Here is a 21643-nt window from a genome sequence, read left to right as displayed (position 1 = left end):
GAGCAAATGTTTAGTAAAGCCAGAGAATTGAAAGCATCCACAAGGAGTTCCCATTCTGGCTCAGGAGGTTAAGAACCTGACTAGTATCCATGAGGACACAGGTTCGATCCCTGGCCTCGCTCAGTGGGTTAAGGGTCCGGCGTTGCTATGTGCTGCGGCGTAGGGCACAGACGGGGCTTGGATCCCGTGTTGCTGTGGTTGTGGTGCAGGCTGGCAGCTGCAGCTCAGATTTGACCCCTAGCCTGGGAACTTCCATATGCTGTAGGTGCAGCCCTAAGAAAACAAAACAAAACGAAACAAAAAAGACATCCAGAATGGTGTGGGTATCACTCAAGTTTGTTCATTTCAGGTGAGGTGAAAATCCCACTCTTATGACTAGAAATGAGTCTGACTGTCGGGGGGGGCGGGGGGGGGACTTCCTGGGCCAGGCACCTCCTCAGCCTGCCCCCCTTCCCCCCACCCCATCATGAAGTCACATGGTGGACTCGAGCATCTGAGGGCACAGCTAACGGGACCACCTAACCCGCCATCTCTGCACAGGGGGCTCCACACAACCAACCGGTGTGACAATGGTGCAGGCAGGGGTGGGAGGACGGGCTGTGGGCCCAGTTTCCAGGCTGGCTTCTGTTCAAGTGCAGGAGGCATACAGAGATCCCAGTTTGGCTTTTTCTAACACTTGGACATGTTTAGCAGATGGTCCAGCGCTCATCCCACCACCTGACCAGCCTGATGCTGACAACTGAGCAGACAAGCCTGGCTGACCCGCTCCCCGCCCCAGGCCCCAGCTCCACATCCGGAGTGTTGCCAGCGGCCGCCAGCCTTACCAAGAGCCCAAGCCAGGATGCTGCTCCCTTGATGCCCCCCCATTTATGTTGTGAGCCAAACGGGAAGTCCAATGCCCCCCCTTTTATAGTAGACCCCGCACGTGTCCTTCGATGGCCCCAAGAGTTACCACCTGTTCTCTAAGGACACCGCAGCCTCGCTCACCATTGCCGCTGGGCAGCCGTCCTGTTGGGGCTTCAGCACCTGGACAGAAAGACAGACACGGCCATTCCAGCGCTCTGCATACCAGGAGGGCCTCCACTTTCTGTGATGGACACAGTCACCAGCTTTGGCGGTGAAGCCAGAGGAGCGTGGCGCCCTTGTATCCAGGTAAATGGATGGATGGTGCCTACCTCACAGCGCTGTTCATGCCAGAAAGCCAGAAATCCCAGGTGGGAAAGCCACATAGGCCACGGCAGGGACGGCTGGTGGGGCAGCAGGCGCAGAGGCCAGGGCGGTGGGGGCTGATGCCCCACCGGCGAGTCACCTGGGCCCACATCCTCACACAGGCTGGGCAGACCCACAAAGCGCCCACAGCTCGGAGGGCATCAACTGTCTGGGCAATACAGGCCACGGGGGCTGCATCCTAGGCGCAGAAGGCCCTTCTTACCCAAAGCCCCTGCCTTCGGGGTCCTCACGGGAAGCCTGGGTGGGGGTGCAGGCGGGCCATGTACCCCGGGGAACTTGGGTATTTAAACACCACCTTCCCTGAGACACAGGATGCAGAGACTGAAGGTCAAAGTCATAGCGAGGGACACAGAAAAATTAAGCTAAATGCTTCAAACCTTACACTGAGTTTTGAACACATGACGATCTGCCATCACGTTTTGTATCTCCAGGTAGGAAACACCCACAGTGATGGGTAGGATACTCAGAAAAAGGACTGACATTCTTTCAGATTCTGTCAACAGCAGTCACTTTATTAATGTTCTGCCCTTTGGAAACAGCCAGCTCCACTCCCACCGCTGGGGGAGGGGAAGAGTGGGCAGCAACAGACCAGGGACTTCAGTGAGGGAGGCAGGGTCTCAGCAGGGACCTGGCTGGTTCACTTCTCTCAGTGTCATAACTTGCCCTGCGTACAAAGTCAGAGCACAGGAATCAGCGCACACCATTCCAAGGGGCACAAGGGCGGGAGGCACGTGGGATGTTCACGACCAGCACATGTGGCTTTCAAATACAATCAAGGGTGCTTTCAATAAATAGACTCTTCATTTTAACTGCCCACTTGTGGCAAAAATAAGATGTCTATACATCTGTCAACAGAACTATGGGTTGGCGTGGGCTCTGCAACACAGGGAAAGGGGTGCCTGGGATGCCGGGGAGGAGGGCCTGCAGCCAACCACTCCAAGGGGCTGGGTCCAGCCCAGGGCTCAAAGGGAAAGTGACCACTGCTCTGACCTGACACCTAGAGAAACACCACCCACAGGGTTAGTGTCTGGCTGGGCACCCACTGGAAACTAGTTAAAAACAGCTCTAAAATCTAGACAAATGGATCACCAATATCTCCCTTGTTGTATTAGCTGAGCAACAGACAGGGAAAGAAAATCTTGTTGGGATGAACTTCCTGGTGAGAAGTCCCTGTGGCCCCAAGTCCCAGGTCAGGTCAGTGCCCAGTGCCTGCCACTAGGTGGCACTGCAGAGACGTGGCTTACGGTCAACAGAGCCGATTATTTTCCATCTGAAGACAATTCTCTTCAAGCAAACAGAATGAGGCTATTGAATGACACATAAATGGCTCCAGTGTGGCCGGTCCATATGGTCCCTCCTGGTGTGACCGCACAGACAGGCTAAGCTCCCAGGGACAGGCACAGAGGGTAGTGACATCACCGGCAGAAAGCTCTCGGAAGGCAAATCCAGGCTGGTGCCCCTGGGGGGCGGGGGGTGGTCAGTCCTCACTAGGCCGGGGTCAGCGTCGCTGGGGCTACTGCACCTTCTTGGATGGCACCTGCCCATCGGCGTGGCGGGACGCGAAGTTCCAGTCCGTGGGGTTGAGCAGCTGATGCGTCTTCTTGTGAGTCCAATAGGGGTTGATGATGAGTGTGAGGAGGGCCAGCCCCACCACGAAGAGTGCCAGGTGTGGCAGGAAGAGGCTGCGGGCCAGGAGGTCCCAGTGGCCCAGGCACACCCACCACATGTGGTAGGTGAGAACCATGCGGCAGTGGAACAGGTGGACCATCACCCACTGGTTCAGCCTCCAGAGCAGCGAGTCCGAGTGGCCGGCCTGTGGGCAGAGCGGGGTCAGTGGACACAGACTTGGTCCCCTAGGATGGGCCACCGCCCCTTCCCAGACCCCAACGCACCCCCCACCCCCGATGCCCCCTAAACTGAAGTTCAACCCCTTCCCCCCTCACTACACTCTCTCTACCGTAAATCTGCGCATTTCAAGTAACTGGATGATGCTGGCTGAATATAAAGCCGAGGGACACACAGGTCGTGCCAGACTAAACCCCAAACGCTGGGGGAAGGGTGATCGGAGAGGAGTTTAGGATGAGACATGCTCCCTCTTTATTTTTCCCAGAAGCCCTTCCATACAAGCCAAAATAGATGTGCCTTAAAATAATATAATTGTAGCTAAAACCAAACAGGGAACTCAAAGGTGGTGTAGAGCAGACAGTGGACACTGAAGTGGGATTCATGGCAGAGACCTGATCAGCACCAGGATGAGGGCACCAGGACAGCCCGGCAGCAGGGTATCTGCACCTCTCAGACCACGTTGCTGTGCACACCAGCTTCTCCCCGCTCCCTCTGCCCAGCACAGGCTGGAGCATCCTGGACAGCTTCAAGCTCTGCACCCCCTCCCCATGGTGGGGGCACCCCCTCTCCAGGTGGGGACACACCCCCTCCCCAGGGTGGGGACACCCCTGGAAGCCCCTCCCTGTGTGGGGACACATCCTGCACCCCCTCCCCCTGTGTGGGGACACACCTTACACCCTCCCCATGGCGGGGACACATCCTACACCCCTCCCCAGGTGGGGACATGTCCTGCACTTGCAGGAGGAAACATAGAGGTGGAGGAGGGGCTCAGGTAACATAAGCATCCCTCATGGTAGAAAAGAACACAATTACATCTGGTTTAAAAGTGGCAGGCGATTCAGACTTTTTGTGAAGTTACTTTTGAGCAAGTCCACGGTACTTCAATAGATTAGTTTCTCGTTTTTTTTTTTAAGGTCGCGCCTGTGGCATATGGAAGTTCTTGGGCTAGGGGTCAAATCAGAGCTACATTTGCAACCTACACCACAGCTCACAGCAACAATGGATCCTTAACCCTGAGCAGGGCCAGGGATGGAACCTGCATCCTCATGGATACTAGTCAGATTTGTTTCCACTGAGCCACGAAGGGAACTCCCCTTGTTTTTCTATTTCAAGGCCATCCCTAGGGCATTGGCCATTGCTTCTCATTTCTTTCTCAGAACTCTGGCACATTCTTGTGACACCATGAGGTTAGGGTTCCTTTCTTTCTCAGGATGTTGTCACTGCAGAGGTGCATTTGCCATGTCCCCTTGGGGGCTCTGCAGGCAGCTGCAGTGAGGCTGCCCCTGGTCCCAGCCTCACCTGGGCAGCCTGGTGATGAGCCCCGCCTGTTCTCACTGTCCTGCCTTCTTGGCCTCACAGCAACTTTGTGGGCGCTCCCTGGCTCCTGTCCTGCCAGCGAAGCTGAGGTGGGTGGAGGTGGTGGCCTGGGCTGTGGACGGCTCAGGACAGAGCAGACAAAAGCCACGACTGTCTGCCCTTCCCTGGGGGCTAGGGGTGGGGAGAAGTCCATGGGCCCCTGCTGGGCTCCCTTCGAGATTTCTCCTGGCTGAGGACAGTCAGGAGAATGGGGGAGGCGTCTGCTTAGTCTAAGGCACAGACGCCAATACAGTCATGGAAGATGAAGAATTAGGCAAAGATGCTTCAGATCTAGGAACTCTGAAGTGAAGTCAAATGATGTACCTGGGCTTAATTAAAGTAACAGTCAAAGGACAATCACTGCAGTCAAGGGAACACGCCTGAGCAAAGTGCGCCATCATCAAAGATGGAAATGTAAAAAAAAAAAAAAAAGTACCAGATAGAAATCAAGGAGCTGAGGGACACAATAACGGAACTGAAAAACTCACTAGGAAGGTCACCAAAGTGATCTACAGAGTCAATGCAATCCTCTCGGTATTTGTAACAGAAACAGAAAAAGCAATCTAAAATTCACATGAACCCACAAAAGACCCCAAAGAGCCAAAATCAATCTTGAGAAAGAAGAACAAAGCTGGAGGCACCACACTTCCTGATTTCAAACCATCATAAAACTGCAGAAATCAAAACTGCATGAACTAGTAGTTCCTGTTGTGGTGCAAACAGTAACAAACCCAATTAGTATCCCTGAGGATGTGGGTTTGATCCCTGGCCTCGTTCAGTGGCTTAAGGATCTGGCGTTGCCGTGAGCTGTGGTGTAAGTGGGAAGCTCCAGCTCCAATTCGACCCCTAGCCTGGGAATTTCCAATGCCATGGGTATGACCCTAAAAAGCAAAAAAAAAAAAAAAAAAAAAAAAAACAAAAAAAAACCCCAAAAAAAATCACCCTGCATGAACTGATACCCAGACACACAGACCAATGGAACATCACAGAAAACCCAGAAAACATCCACATATACACGGTCACTGATCTTCAAAAGGGTACCAAAAACACAGCAGGAACAGGGTAGTCCTTTCAATTAAAGTTGCTGGGAAAACTGGACACCTACATGCAAAAGGATGGAACTGAACTCTTATCTCACACTTTACACAAAAATCAGCTTGCAATGGATTGAAAGCTGAAATTTAAGACACAAAGCTCCTCAAAGAAAACACAGGGGAAAGCTTCACAGCATTGGTTTTGACAATGATTTCGTGACTTTGATACCAAAAGCACAGGCAACAGAAACAAAAATAAGCAACTGGGACAACATCACACTAAAAAGCTTCCTCATAACAATGGAAACAACAGAGTGAAAAGGTAAAAATATCTGCAAACCACATATCTATTAAGAGATTAATCTTGAATATATATAAAGATCTACAACTCAATAGTTAAAAACAACAAAGAATCAGATTTTAAAATGAGCTAAGGACTTGAACAGTTTTCCCAAGATGACACAGAAATGGCCAACAGATACACGAAAAGATGCTTAATATCACCAGACATCAGGGACATGCAGATTACATGCACAATGGAACGTCATCAAAAAACAAAAACAAATGCTGGTGTATATGTGGAGAAAATGGAATTCTGCACTGCTGGGGATATAAAATGGTGCAGCAAGGTTCCCACTGGGGCACAGTGGACTAAGGTCTGACATTAATGCAGTTGTGGTGTAGGTCACAGCTGCAACTCAGATTCGATCCCTGGCCCAGGAATTTGCATATGCCATGGGTATGGCTAAAAAAATAATCCTAATAAAATCAAATGGTGCAGCTGCTGTGGAAAACAGTCTGTGGATGGGTTGTTTTTTTTAAAATAGAACTACTGGAGTTCCCTTTGTGGCTCATCAGTTAATTAACCCGACTAGGATTCATGAGGATGCCGGTTTGATTCCTGGCCTCGCTCAGTGGGTTAGGGATCCGGCCTGGCGTTGCTGTGAGCTGTGGTATAGGTCACAGATGCAGCTCCAATCCCATGTGGCTGTGGTGTAGGCCGGCAGCTGTAGCTCGGATTAGACCCCCAGCCTGAGAACTTCCATATGCCATGGGTGTGGCCCTAAAAAGCTAAAAATTAAAATTAAAAAAAAAATTAAAATAGAACTACCTTATGATCCAATAATCCCACTTCTGAGTATTTATCCAAAGGAACTAAAATCAGGATCTGGAAAAGACATTAGTGGCCCGTGTTCACTGCAGCACTATTCACAATAACTAAGACGTGAAACAACCTTAAGGGTCCACTGATGGAGGAGAGGATAAGGAAGATGTGCTTTACACAGGATGAAAACTGCTGAGCCTGAGCAAAGAAGGAAATGCTTCAACATGCAACAACACGGACGGATCAGGAGCACACTCGGTGAAATAAACCAGAAACAGATGACAAACACCACTTGATTCCACTCATAGGAGGCACCTGAAATAGTCCAATTCACAGGATCAAAGGGTGGATGGAGGCTGCCAGGGGATGGAGTGGGGAAATGCCAAGTTACAAATCAGCAGGCATGAAGTTTCAATCACACAAGACGAGGAAGCTCCTGAGACCTCTCTGCACAACCCATCCCCATGTCGACAGTGAGGCGCTGTGCACCCAAGGGCAAGCGAGGGGAATCTCAGGTTACATGTGAAAATACATGAAATGAGCATTTTAAAAAGATATGTACATTGACATATATATTACTTTGGTTTTGGCAAAAGCATATGAAAGAAAGAAAAATCCAGTTTTCTTACAAATACTGTCTCATGAGTCAGACACAAGACCACTGAGCCTTCTTGTGTGATGGGGCTGGAAGCCTGAAAGAGTTGTTTAAAATTAATAAAATGGAGTTCAACCAAAATGGCTTGCGTGCTCTAGGCCAGCTGCTGGTACTTCTACAGCAGAGGCCATAAGGACCAGGAACACAGGCACTAAACAGGCACTAACTCAGCCTTTCACCTCCTGCTGCCAAGGAACCCAGACGGTGCAGGGACACTCACCTTCAGGAGCATCCAGGAGGCGCAGGTGAAGGGCGTACTCATCTCCAGGAGCAGCGTGATCATAGCCAGATAGTGGCCAGCCTGGAGGTTGACCACAGAGCCCAGAAACCCAAGGAAGGCAAAGAAGTGGTGGGTGGCCAAGAACCAGTCGAATGTGCAGAAGAGCACATTGGACAGGTGAACCAAGACGTTTTCAAAGAAGAAGAACCCAGTCGCGGTGGTGATGTGGAACCAGCACCAGTTCTGCTGGCCGAGCGCTTTGTCAGCCTGGAGCACGGGGTCCAGGAGCAGAGCCCACAGCCCTGCAGCGGTGCTCTGGACACCAAAGACTGCACGTGTGGCCGCCAGGTTCCAGAAGACCTTCTCTCTGGCCACCAGGGAGCGGTAGGTGGCATTCAGGGCAGACGACAGCTGGTGGCAGACCACGAAGACGCCTAGGTAGAAGGTGAAGCCAGCGACCACCAGCACCAAGCGGACCTTCCAGGATACATAGTCCAGATCAAAGACACTGTCTGCTGGGTCGGCCACACCCCCAAGGCTCATGGTGCTGGGTCCTGTCTGACGGTCCCACGCTGTGCCTGGTCCCAGAAAGAGCGGTCAGAGCCACGGCCTCTGGGATCCTCATGCGACTGTCTTTGATCTGGACAAAGAAAAGAGTCATGAGCTGTAGGGTGAATGGGAGCTGGGCCGAAGGCCACTTCAATGCCCTAAAAACAAATCATGAGACAGGGCAATAGGCCTGTACCTCATGCTGGTCCATAGCCAGAGATATACACAAAGCAAAGAAACATCTGAGAACAGGATGGGAGAACAAATGGGCTTAAAGACAGGCATGGACACAGACTCAGGAGGATGTCCCACAGGCAGTGGTGACGCCCACGACTCTCCAAGACAAAGTACAAGAAGAGGATCACATGCTTCTAGAACCTGAGGTGGCTGGGGCTTGCCCGCTCCTTTGACCCTACCCTGTGCTGGATGACAGCTCTGTGAGGGCAGGGCCAACATGCTGTCCATCTTGTGCCCCTACTGGGTCCTGCCCACCTGGAGCCTCCTACCCCCACAGCTCTTCAGGGCCCCAAACATGGATCTCCTGGGGGAGGGGCGTGAGGCCAAGTCTACACAGCTACAAATAACTCAGTGCTTTGGGGGCCACCACCACTCACTGGACCATGAGCTGCAAGACCAGCACCCATGCAGAGGGCTGACAGCCTGCAACCCTTTGGAGCACAGCCCATGGCCAGTCTGAGGATGCAGATAATGTCCACAGACCGTGTATGTCCATACATGTACCACAAACTACAAAGGCATGGCTGTGACCATCACCTCCCACCTCTGATGACATCACAGAATCAGAACAATCACACAAGTGTTTTCCTGTTTCTCCATAACACTCCCACTCCCCGTGAGGGTAACTGCACGGCCACCAAGAATTCTACCACATGGCCCCACTGCATTTCTGCATCCAAAGAGTTCATACGGCAGGCCCATGACACCAAGACTCCAGCTTACTCACATGCCTCAAAATGCAATTGAACTCAGTCTGAACGCAGATCAAGTGTAACACAAGTTGAAGAGGCTGCAAGAGCTCTGGCTCTGTGTATCCATGTGCCTACACATATATAAGTATACAGGTACTAATTACACATGTGTACTTATATGCATGTGTGCTTGTGCTTACGTGTGCTTATATTTATGTGCATGCATGTATGTATGTGTGCACATATACATGTGTGTACATATACATATGTGTGCACTGTGCATACACACACACACGTTATTTGTCAAGTGCGATGTTCCAACAGCCCCTCCCAGCCAGCAGCTCCTCTGTGACACATGCCAACCCCCAGGAGGCAACATTTCTCTGCCTGAATCCCACAGGACAGGTGCCAGGCAGCTCGGGACACCCCTGTCACCCAGAGCCCAACAAAACCATGAAAGCTGGCCAGTCTTACGTGTTCCCCCTGCCCTGGAGACACCAGTAAAGGCTGGGGCCTCAACACCCCCATGTCCTGCCTTCTGCCCCCTGACGCTTTCCTGAGTGGCCCATAACAAGCTAGTTTCCCCCATGTGGCCGCTCTCTGCTGGCCCATAGTGCAGGCACCGTGAAGTTGACGGGAGGTTTCACGTGAGAAGGGAAGGATTTTTGTCTTGGGCAGAAGGGAAGCGTCACCACCAAGACTTTAACCCCATTAAGAGGGCTGCTGCAAAGCGTAAACTCTGCTGAAACACAGACGCCTCCTAAAACTTCTTGTCCTTTTCCACACGGCCCTCATGAGGTCTAGGCACCAGTTCCCATTTTGCCATGATTGCATCAGTCTGCTCTGGGCCCAGACACCCAACTTCCGTGGAACCTCTGCCTTGAACTGGGAGGGTCCCTGTCACTCTGAAAAGCTCCATCGGAGCTCCTAGGGGGGTGGGGGTGGTCCAGATGCCCTTTCAGGAAGGCTTGGAGTTAAGCGGACTTCAGGGCTTTGGGACCAAAGAATCGAGACCAGAACAGCGGGTTCTGATCCTGGATCCACTATTTACACGCTAAGGAAACAGGAGCCCAGCGCCTGACTACAGGGATGATCGCCACCCATCAGTACCTGGGGGGTAGGGGCTACCAACAGAAGCATCTGTGTCAGGCACGTTCAATTAGGCCACTGGATCCATTAAATGGGGAAGAATGTGTTTCCAATTTACAAATGAGAGCCCAGGGTTCTTTGCCTCAAATCAAGAAGCCACTCAGTGGGGCCCTGGAGGGGAACATGATCAAAACCTCAGAGCTCTGGTCTGGGTGCATTAAATTGCTGCAGGTCTGCCTGTTTTCCCATACTGTGGAGTCTGCCCAGGCCAGGACTGCCTCTGGGCTCCTGCTTCACTACCCTGGAGCACCCAGGTGCCCAGGCATGACCTCTAGCCCCCCTGCTGAAGGTCCTGGGACTAAGGAGGGGCGGTGTAGTGGCCTCCTTGTCCTACACCAGGCACACCTGAATGCCTGCAAGGGGCTTCCTGTGTGCTGCAGGTAGTTTTTTATTTTTTTGCTTTTTAGGGCCACACCTGCAACATATGGAAGTTCCTGGGCTAAGAGCTGAATTGGAACTGCAGCTGCTGGCAACACTAGATCCAAGCCACATCTGTGACCTATACCGAAGCTCACGGTAACGCCAGATCCACTGAGGGAGACCAGGGATTGAACCCACATTGTCATGGATACTAGTCAGGTTATTTACCACTGAACCACAACAGGAATTCCTGGATTTAAATGTCAGTCAGGAGTTGCCATCATGGCTCAGCGGCTAACTCTAGAGGCGGCTCAGATCCCGTGTTGCTGTGGCTGTGCTGTAGGCCAGCAGCTGTAGCTACAATTCGACACCTAGCCTGGGAACTGCCACATGCCACAGGTGCAGGTCTAAAAAGACAAAAATTAATTAATGTCAGATTAAAAAAAAATTCTGATTATCTTGGAGATAAACCCTGAAAAAGGACCAGCACACACCCTGCTTCTCCATCTCCCCTCCTTGACTGCCCTGCCTTCCATTAAGCAGCACAAGGGGTCCTGGGGGTGCAGCAGGGGGGCTGGGAGGGGAAGGAAAGTGGAAAAGCGAGGCTGCACACAAGGGCCCACTCACCAGCCTGCGGCTGCACAGGACGTGGGAGAAACTAGGACACGGACACCCAATCTGGGTCTGCCTGCTTCTGAAGTGTGTGCTTGAGATGAGGGTGGAAGGATGGGATGCAGAGCCAAGGACCAAGGGGGGAGGGCAGCAGGCGTGGTGCAAGCATTCCAGGCAGTAATGGGGGACTTGCTCCCAGGACCCAGAAATCCAGGACGAAACACCAGCCTTTCAAATTCTCCCCACAGAGAAAGCTTCAGCCTGGCTTCTGGGTCCACAACACTTCAAGGTAACCTTCCTGAAGAGTTAACCTTTTAGTGTCTTATCTAGAGAAAGAAATGCAGATGGATTAAGGTCCAACACTGCAACAAAGACTCAGGTGAGCCAGAGCAGAAGCAGGGACACCCCACCACCACCACCCCAGGGCCATCAAGAAACAGAAACAACTCCCTATAAAAACCCAACACTTGTCACCCTTTAAACCCTATAAACACGCCCTATTCCCATCTGTTTTAATCCTCCTGGTTACACCCCTTCCTACACCGCTGCAGCACAGAGGTTCTGGGTCTGACCTGTCCCCATGGGTCTCCGGGACACAGGAGTGAGCTGATCCACCTGAGGCATGAGGGGACAGGGCCAGGCCTTGGGTGGGGGCTCTTCAGGGACGAGCGGAGGCGCTGTTGCCTTGGACTAGGTGGCACCCCCAGGGTGAGCCAGGCCCTGCTCTGGATGCAGCACAGACTAGGTGGGAGGGCAGAGCCCCAGTGCCCACTCCCCTTGACCAGACCCCTCTCCTTCCCTGGCACAGGGTACCCTGGGGTCACCCTGTCCTGCTGCTGCAGGCTTGCCTCCCCCCAGTCCCCAGACTGAGGGCTTCTTGTCACCTGGGGCCACTGTTGCCTTCCCTGACACGGCCGCAGACCCATGAGCACTGATGACGCTGTTCCTTCAATCCTGGTGGCTTCGAAGCTCACCATCCCAGTACCTCGGAGGTCGAGGTAGAGGAACTGTGGCCATGAGGGAGGTGATTCCCTGGGGGGCGGGGGGGGAGGCCTTGTCCCCTGACTCCCCACGTCCCATTTTCTATAAGATCTATTTACAAAAACTTCCTCTCATTCTTTTTTGTATAAGGTTTAGTGGCTTCTATTGCACCAGACCAGGCGATTTTTTTGAAATTTATTAGAGTGTCAGCCCCGGCACTACAGTAGCCAGGCAGTAGGGTCCCCAGGATGTGACCCTGGCCACCAGGGCCCCCCAGCTCTGACAAAGAAGCATCTATGAGCACCTTCTGATCACTGGTGGCTAAACTGATACAAAAGTTGGAAATATTGCCCAAAAAAGAGGAGAACTCATGCTGTTTTATGTCATGCTGAATTGCTGCTTACAAACCCCTGAGGGTTCACTTGACTTTCCAGGAGAGACAACAGTGAGACAGGCCCAGACTTCAGTCTATGAGGTTAACCTGGCAACACTGACAAGACACAAAAGCTCTCCTCTTGGCCCAAAGAAGGTAAAATCCCAAAGGCTGTGGCTCATTGCTCTCCAGTGGCATCCCTGCTCAGTCAGATAATGCAAACTGACATGTGCTCCTTATCAGCTGGACAGATGTTTCTAACATTTTGAGAGTTACACTTCGTCAGTTCAAAAAGATTTTTTCCAAGATTAAAGAAACAACATGCTCAATAAACAAAATTCAGAAAATATAAACCAGCATAAAAATACAAAATTCAAACCTAGTAATCCTCCTACCCAGCTCTAAACACTATTACTATATTGGGGGGGCGGGGTGCTGGGTCAATCCTCTTGCCAAATGTGAGCTTTTACGTTTTTTTTCTTCTTCATGAAAAACATACACGCTGCCTTTCGCCTAATTCTTTTCAGCATGATGTTCACAGTTCTCTTGTAAACCCTCTTCTCGAGGGAGTCTGTGCACAGACCACTCTGCAGTGAACATCTCTGAAGTCACCCCAGGAACTTACTGCTCAGCTCTAATAATCAGGGATAAGACGCTCGTTGACCAGTCCCTCAGCGTGCAAGACCTGGACTCTCGGAAGGGGCTGAGCTCCCAGGTGGACCAGCCGGCTGCACCCCTGCTACCGGGGCCCGGACTGGCTCCCACTCCGCTCGGATCGAGCCCCCACGCGGCTCATCGGTACACGGGCGGAACTGGCCTCTGCTCCACCGCTCACCTGTCGACGGAGCGCCAGACCGACCTGAACCTGCCCGGCTCACCTGCAGACGGCGTGACCCGCCCCCTGCCCCGCTCACCTGCGGACCGGGCGGCCGGACCGGTCCACGGCCCACAGTCAGCCCAGGCCTCCAAGCACCGCAGGCCAGACGTGGTCACGCGGGGCTCCTCCGCGCGAGGACGCGGGGTTCTGCGGTCCAAGATGAGGAGCAGACAAGACTCACACACCCACCAGCGCCCAGCGTCCACCTGCACAAAGATGGGTCACGACCCGCGCCCAAGCCGCCGCGCATGCGCATTCGGGATGGGGAAAAACGCACCGCGGCCGGACGCTACCAAGGGCGCAGCCGCGGGGGGGGGAGTGGGCTGTACCATACCGGGGGGGGCGCGGGCTGTACTGTGGGAGGGGGGCCGGATCTGCACTCGCCGCCCCTCCTCACTGGCCTGTACCGTGAGCTGGCCCGGGACTTACCCCTCCCGTCCCAGGTCGACCCTTCCGGAGCGGTGCTAAACCAGGAAGGAGTCTTCCGAGTCCACCCAGAGCTCGCGGGGGTCCCGGGGCCCCCAGGTTCGGCGACGCCTCTGAACTCACCGCCCGCGGGGACGACCCTGCGGAGGACCCTAGGAGACCCCACGGAGCCCCCTGAAAGCTCGGCTGCCAAGGTCCGCGGGAGGCCGCCCTTTCCCGGCGGTGACATTGGTCCAACCCAGCCCGCACCTCTGCAGAGGCCAGCCCAGGGCCACGGAACGAGCCTCAGGTGCAGTTTCGCTTCCTGCCCCTGTCAGCCTTGCTCCCACCACGCCAACCCTGCGCTCAGAATCCGCATTTGTGAACCGGAAAGGATCACAACGCCGGCTGGTACGGTGGGAGGATTCCGCATTAGCACCCGGAGCAGGCTGCGTGGCTCACCTGTCTGCAGAGTGTAAAAAAGGCCTTAGCTGTTTGACAGCTTGTGAAGCGCGTACTGTGGGCGGTGCAGTCAGGCCTTGCCAGCCCCCCTGGGGTAGCCCATAGCCCATGTGCAGGGCACCCGCGAGGTGCCGCTGGGGTCCTAGAGTTCACTAGTGGGTGTAGGTGCCAGGATCCAGACAGCCAGGAGCACCCTCTCCAGGCCTGACTCAGAGAGCCCGGGGCTCCACATCCACCAGCTGAAACTACCTGCTTGAGCTCCGACCTCAGGTGTGAAGAGTAGATGCAGACCTGACCCCAGGCCAGCCTAATGCTCACGTGTCCCTACAGCCTGCCCTCCCCTGATCTCACCCTGAATCTTCTTTCTTTCCTGAACTTATCACCGCTGGACACTTTGTATTTTCATGGGTTTGTTTTAGCTATTTTCTGTGTCCTCTGATTAAAATGTTAGCAGCATGGGAGGAGAATGTGGTCCTGTCACTCCTGTATCCCCAGCACTTGGGAATGTGCCTGTCACTCCTGTATCCCCAGCACTTGGGAATCACCCATGATTCACACACATCTGCTGAAAATACGGGAAATCACATGGAAAGCCTTCTTTCCTCCCTACACCCACCCTGGTGTAGGGAGACCATATGAGAGACACACAGTAAATGTACTGAGTTGGATTAAAAACGACAGCTCTGGAGACTCACTCTTGTTTTGTGTTGCTTCCCCTTCCCAAAGTCTCCCAGTGGTGAAGAGAATTTGAGGATGAAATAAGATGTTTAAATTATCAACACCTCTTGAAAACAAAGTATCAACAATGATTGTATCTTCTGATTTTCTGATTCTCATCAAGGTTCAGCTAAATCCTGAGTCTCCTGTAGAAACAGAGATCTGGTGCTCAAGGTGCTGCCACTTCCCCAGTCATTGCCCTCACTCTTGGTGTCCTCTGTGCATGCTGTGACCAGGTCCGCCTTTCAAATGAGGAACTGGGCTCAGAAAGGTGAAGTGGTGACCTGATTAGCATGCTGGCAGTAAATTTCTCAGCTTAGGTTAAGATGTTCAAGGACTGTATTTTTCTGCTATGCTACTTTTATTTTTATTTTCTTTTATTGTCTTTTTAGGGCCACACCTGCGGCATATGGACGTTCCCAGGCTAGGGGTCTAATCAGAGCTGCAGCTGCCGGCCTACGCCACAGCCACAGCCACACCAGATCTGAGCCACGTCTGTGACCACCTCTCAAGGCAACACAGGATCCTTAACCCACTGAGCAACGCCAGAGATCGAATCCGCATCCTCATGGATACTAGTTGGGTTTGTTAACCACTGAGCCATGACAGGAACTCCCTGCTCTGCTACCTTTAAAATATGTGATGAAAGCAATCATTTTTTCAAAAATTACAGGTATAACTGGTGATCAATAACCCAATGGAACGGAGAAGACTCTGAATGAAATGCACCCCGATTCCTGCTTTGAGCACCCAAAATGAGGCACCTGTGTTTGCAACCTGGTCGCTGACCTCCTGAGTCACCTGGCCAGGGCTCTGTCCCCTCCTCTTCCAGGCCTTCCTGACAGCGAGGTCACTCCATGTTGCTGCCGCCAAGCTGAGCCCTCTCAGTAGGCAGCTCACTCACACCTCAGCTGTACGGGCCCGTACTTCGTAGATAAGGAAATGGAGGTTCCTGTGAGTAAGGTTAAGTGACTCCTGCTTCCTGCTTCCTACAGATGCTCAAGAGGAGCCTGAGCTATGGAATTCTACACCTGAGGTCTTGGAGAAGAGGATTGAATGCACATTTTAGAGGAAGTGGCCAGGGATGGCATCTTTTTTTCTGATTATACAAGCAATACATGGAGTTCCTGTCCTGGCTTAGTGGTTAATGAATCCAACTAGGAACCATGAGGTTGCAGGTTCGATCCCTGACCTTGCTCAGTGGGGTAAGGATCCAGCATTGCCGTGAGCTGTGGTGGCTCGAATCCTGCATTGCTGTGCCTCTGGCATAAGCCAGCGGCTACAGCTCCAATTAGACCCCTAGCATCTCCATATGCTGTGGGAGCGGCCCTAGAAAAGGCAAAAAGACAAAAAAAAGAAAAAAAAAATATATATATATATGTAACACATGCTCACTGTTTGTTTAATTAAGAAAAAGACAGGGGAATTCCGGTTGTGGTGTAGCAGAAGCAAATCTGACTAGGAAACATGAGGTTTCAGGTTCAATTCCTGGCCTCGCTCAGTGGGTTAAGGATCTGGCTTTGCCGTGAGTTGTGGTGTAGGTTGCAGACTGGTGTTGCTGTTGGCTGTGGCACGTAGTCCCGGCAGCTATATCTCTGACTCAACACCTAGCCTGGGAACCTCCATATGCCGCAGGTGTGGCCCTAAAAAGCAAAAAAAAGAAAAGATTCTAAAAGACATTAGCAGAGAAGTAATGTGATTTCTAGCCTCTGCTTGTTTCTTTCTAAGAACCAAGCAACATGACTGTATTCTCAGTCGGTCAGGGAGGGAGGGGTCTCCCCAGTTTTTTTTTTTTTTTTTAGGTGGAGCCCACAGCATGTGGAAGTTCCCATGCCAGGGATCAACCAGTGTTTTAACCACTAGGCCACCAGGAAGCTCCCTCCCTCCAGTTTTAAACCGGGTGTTTCTTGGAGTTCCCTGGTGGCTCAGTGGGTTAAGGATCCAGGATTGTCACTGCAGTGGCATAGGTTCAGTCCCTGGTCAGGGAACTTCCATGTGCCGTGGCCACAGCAAAAAACCAGCTAAACAAACAAGTAAACCAGGTGTTTCTCCCAAAGGAATGCAGTTGCTTTTGGAGCAGGAATGTCCCCACACTGGGCTTCCAAACCACAGTTCAAGGCACTGGAACCAGGCTCACCACCTGGGGACAGTGGGTCAGGAACAAGTCCGGGGTGCTCCGGGTTTCTTCAGTGCCAATGATCAGGGTCTTTCGGACCCAGCACCAGCTGGGCTTCTCTCCGTCCTCAGCAGTTAACCTTGAGTCTGTCCTTGAACACTTAGTTCTACTTCAGCAAAATCCCCCACCCAGGATATCTGATCACATTCCTCACCCCACCTTCCATGTTTTATCACCTGGGCCTGCCTTCAGCGAGAATCCTGCTGAGTCTGTCCAGTGAGGATGCCACTGGCCTTGGTGTTTCCTCCCAGGCATGTCCCATCCACCACCACTCCAAACACACATCCTGCTCCTTGGCTGTGATCTCCACTTGTCCCTGTTGTGTCGGGAGGTCAGCACAGTCTCCCTTCCCCACTGCAGGCCCCCGTGGCGCTGGTCCCTACACCTTTCTCAGTGCTGCTTTGACTAAAAGCTGCTGCAAGGTGCTGTAACAGGTGTCAGGAACCTTAACAACTGGCAAAATGAAAGCTTCCTGGAAGGAAAAAAACATCGTATACAAATATATCTTAGAATCAATTGCTTCTACGAGTATTCATTATATCCATTTCTTTTTCTAAAAACCATATTTTTGAACCATAAAGCATGGTGGCATGGGTCCAAGAGTCTCAAAATGTGCTCAGGTCTTGGGCTGGGATCTTGATCTCTCTTGCCAGGTTTTACTCCCACTGGCTTTGTGACCTTGGAAGGGCTGATTAACCTCTCTAAGCCACAACCATGAAAAGATGAAATTGGTCTAAAGTCTCTTGCAGCATCAAGGCTACTGCTAGGTCAACGTTAGTTGAGCCAGGCCAGGATTCTCTCTGTTGCAAATGATGACCTTGAAGCTAATGACTGTAATTATCTTGGCACACAAAGAATCCTTAAACATATCACCATAACAACCAGAGTTTGAAAAATGCCTTGAGGAGGTTAAGTTGGTTCAAGGGCTGCAGAGCCAGATTGCCTGTGGGGTCCTGTGGGGTCCTCCAAAGTGCACCTTCACCTAGACAAGCCCCAGCAGGGTCAAATTTGGACATTTCTGGTTTTTCGGCTGGTGGAGGTGGGGCAGAGGCAGCCAGGCAGGAAGCCACGCCCCCCGGGGCTGGTTCTGCAGGCTCAGCAGCGTCTGACTCACAGTTACAAGCATTGGGGGGGTGTGTGGGGCACTACTCTGGTCCTGCCCTGTAGGTACTGGGGGGCAGGGGCGCCAGTAATCCCTGCAGGTTCTGGCAGAAGCACTTGTAGTGAGTCCCAGGGGTGAGATTTGTGCCTGGCTCTCCTGCCCCTCTTGTCTCTGGGAGGACAGCTGGGAGCCCTGCCCCGGCCTCCTGATTGGCCTGGGTGGCCTTCCTTTCTAGAAGAAATGTCAGCAGTGCTGGGTTGGGAGGGGAAGTGCCCCAGTTCCAAACTGTGACTGCAGGGAGGCACTGTGCTCCCTCCAGGTGGCCCTTCCCTTCCCCCAAACTGGCTGGTCCAACTCCGTCGCCAGAACTGGTACCCGAGGTACTCAGGTGACCAGGAGGGCCAAGTGCAACTCTGAGCAGTTCTGAGTTCTTATCCACAGAGAGATTAATTCCCTTGATCTTTCCCCTCAATTTAGAAACAAATTGACAGGTTCCAAACTCACCCTGCCTCCCTGAAACAAAGCACAATGTGACTGACACACAAATCGAATACATGGGCATATGAATGAAAAGGGAATTTAGATTTTCTAAAATGTCAGGTAGGATGTTGTAAGGTAGGCAGATCCAAAAAGTAACACATTGGAGTTCCCATTGTGGCGCAGCAGAAACGAATCAGACTAGGAACCATGAGGTTGCAGGTTTGATCCCTGGCCTGCTCAGTGAGTTAAGGGTCTGACGTTGCCGTGAGCTCTGGCGTAGGTTGCAGACGCAGCTCAGATCCCAAGTTGCTGTGGCTATAACGAAGTCCAGCAGTTGCAGCTCAGATTCTAGCCCTAGCCTGGGAACTTCCATATACCGTAGGTGTGGCCCCCAGAAGACGACAAAAAAAAAAAAAAAAAAAAAAGTAACACATTAAGACGGCACATTTGTGAAATCACCAGACAAAAGCTCACCCGAGAGTTTTCTTTCCAGTTGTCCTCCCCAGTGTCTGTGCTGTCAGATGTGGAGACAAAGTTGTGACTTCAGATCAGCTGACCACAAACCACAATTAGGAAATACTCCCAATTCTCACGTCCTCTATAAAGTCCCTGAGCCAAAGGAGTGGTGAAGGAGCTGGACCCCAGCATTCTGCCATGCACCCCAGCCTGAAGGCCACCGGTAACCAGATGATCACCAGCCTCCCCAGGTCTTCTCTGCTCAGGAGGCCAGGGCAGAGCTTCTCTGGTTTGAGTAATTACTGGGTGGGCATGGGGAGCCTTGCAAAGACAGTCTGAGTCACCACAAAGGACAGGAAGGGTTAACACGAGGGCCACAGGGCGCCCACACACCATGCAAGAGCCGTGGTCATACCCCGTATGGGTCTGGCACAACCTGGCACCACCTCCAAAGCCCAGCCCTGTCGGCAAACCTGTTTGGTGCAAGTCATTTCAAAGTACAGAGAGGCAACAGACTGAAGACCAGGCCTTCAGTGGGTCCAACACAAGATGTTCTTGCCTTCACCAGGGGACAGGCCCCACGTTGTGGTCATGTTAGAGCCACGTTCCTAGAACAACAGCGAGGATGGGGCCACTTTATTTTGCAGACTGCCAGCTGGTCTTTTGTTCTTTCTACCAATAAATATTAACCATGAAAATCAATCAGCTTTGAGCCCCCAGGTAGCTGGGAGTGAACTTCTTGTTAGTACACAATTTACTTAAGAAAATAACAGACTGGTTTGTGCTTGTGTTTACGAATATCAAGAGAAGAGACAGGACTAAACTTAGGGTGGTCACTATAACATCGGAAACAATAAGACCCCCCAGTTAATGCTTTAGCTTATAAAGTGTGTTTCATAAACCTTTTATTTGAGCCTGTGCTCCAAGAATGTTAATTCAAGCAAACAAGTAAACATGGCCCTTTTAGTTAAGCCTGGTCACTTTGAAGGAAGAAGAGATATTGCTCTAAAATAGACTGCATTCTTTTTTTAAAAAAAATTGGGGTACAGTTGATCTACAAAGTTGTATTAGCTTTAGGTTTATAGCCAAAACCAAAACCCCAAACCACTCAATTGTAAATGCTGTTCATAGAGCATCTTGGGGTCGGACAAGTGCCCCTGTGAGGCTCTCACCCTGTGCATGGGGTACTCTGCCTGGCAAGGTCGTGCAGGTTACGGTGTGAGGTTGCCATGTGAGCCCAGCCACCCCTGGGCCTGGGGAGTCCACCTGGCAGGCTCTGAGGCAGTGCCCACGACATGCCAGAGAGGCCGCCCTGGGACAGACACCGGAGGTGATGATTCAGCATCCTTGCTGCTTCCTATGCTCTCATTCCTGGTCCAGAAGAGGAGGCACCGCCCCCACATATCTAGGAAGCCTGCTGTAGCTGATGTGTGCGCCCCAAATGACCAAGCTGCAGCCTCAGGATTTCATCTTCAAGTCATTTAACTTCTGCACCATGGCCTTGGAAAATAAAGAATTCGTGTAAGTTTATGTTGATTTCAAATATTCTTGGAATTTACATTTTACGTGAAAACATTTCACAAATGGGCACACTGAGCTGGCTGTGAATTCACCCAGGTGGCCAGCCAGGAAGCCACGCCCCCCTGGCGCGGGTTCTGGAGGATAAGCAGGGACCGACTTAAGGGTCACAAGCCCTGGGCGGGGGAGAAGGCCCTGCTCTGGGGCTGGACTGGGGAGCCTGCCTTGTGGCTGTTGGGGGCAGGGGAGGCGGTCAGTCCTGCAGGTTCTGGCAGAAGCCCTTGTAGTGAGTCCCAGCGATGAGATTTGTGCCAGCCTTTCCTGCCCTCTGTCTCTGGGAGGACAGCTGGGAGCCCTGCCCGGCCTCCCTTCCTCCCCCATTGGCCTTGGTGAAGGTTCTCTTCCTTTGGGGCAGAACCAGGGGTAAAAGTTGGGGTGGGTGCCAGCGAAGGAGAAGAGAAAAGTGCAGGCCTGGAGCTTTCCTGAGAACAGGGTTGCTGAAGCACTAGTGCTGGAAACTGGGAACTGGGAACTGGTGCCTCAGGCGGTTTGAGGGGGCAGGAGCCTCCTTATGGTGGCTGGATTGTCAGGAATGTCACTGTGTTTTGGTCAAGGTTCAGTTCAGTGGGGAGGTCCCCGGTGCCCTGTAGGCTGGGCCCACCCCAGAGTGACGGGCAGCCAAGGCCCTGTCACAGACACCCTGGAAAAAAACTAGAGTAGGGTGTGACAAACTCTGATTTTGTTTGGCAAAAGTATTAGGTTGGGGGCCTGCTCTGTGACGTTCGAAACCATCAGGACTTAAGATTTAAACACCTTCGAGCATCACAACGATCCATGATAGAGCAGCGCAGCACGGGCAGCCACAGGCTAACCTCCATCCCCTCAGAGCCCCTTCCAACATCCCGTCCAGAAGCCAATTCAGGAGCAGAGCACTCTTCCAGAACAGGACCAGCCACAGAGCCCCTGCCAGGAGCTGAGTCATTGAGCAGCTTGTTTCCGTCACCTCCTGCCCACCAAGGGCGTGGGTCTGTCCTCCTGGAAGAGAAGGACGA

At 52.3% G+C, this 21643-nt stretch overlaps 2 protein-coding genes across 16 annotated transcripts in view; one reads left to right on the top strand and one right to left on the bottom strand.

Annotated features, from left to right (window-relative positions):
* The window catches only part of CLN8 (CLN8, transmembrane ER and ERGIC protein), a 43075-nt gene extending 23767 nt beyond the window's left edge, over positions 1–19308 (bottom strand). For 7 of the 14 annotated variants that reach the window (XM_021074640.1, XM_021074636.1, XM_021074637.1 and 4 more), the window contains exons 1-4: positions 13313–13450; positions 7446–8085; positions 2753–3043; positions 988–1026 (exon numbers count right to left, since the gene is read on the bottom strand). In XM_021074640.1, the coding sequence (XP_020930299.1) occupies positions 988–1026; positions 2753–3043; positions 7446–7988 (873 nt within the window). In that variant the 5' untranslated portion in view covers positions 7989–8085; positions 13313–13450. 14 annotated transcript variants of the gene reach the window in all.
* LOC110257074 (splicing factor, proline- and glutamine-rich-like) lies at positions 13504–16058 on the top strand. 2 transcript variants are annotated; one of them, XM_021075674.1, is made up of 2 exons: positions 13504–13990; positions 15855–16058. In XM_021075674.1, the coding sequence occupies exons 1-2, from the start codon at positions 13524–13526 to the stop codon at positions 15871–15873; spliced, it is 486 nt and encodes a 161-aa protein (XP_020931333.1). In that variant the 5' UTR covers positions 13504–13523; the 3' UTR covers positions 15874–16058. The 2 variants fall into 2 exon arrangements, with proteins under 2 accessions (XP_020931333.1, XP_020931334.1); XM_021075675.1 differs by lacking the exon at positions 15855–16058 and adding an exon at positions 15533–15848.

This window comes from Sus scrofa, chromosome 15, assembly GCF_000003025.6.
Source record: "Sus scrofa isolate TJ Tabasco breed Duroc chromosome 15, Sscrofa11.1, whole genome shotgun sequence".
In the NCBI taxonomy this organism is placed as follows: Eukaryota; Metazoa; Chordata; class Mammalia; order Artiodactyla; family Suidae; genus Sus; species Sus scrofa.
This window is presented reverse-complemented; position numbering and strand designations above follow the sequence as displayed.

What these genes read in the sequence shown, in the direction of transcription:
- LOC110257074 (XM_021075674.1), top strand. Translation starts at nt 13,524, where the DNA reads ATGCGCATTCGGGATGGGGAAAAACGCACCGCGGCCGGACGCTACCAA.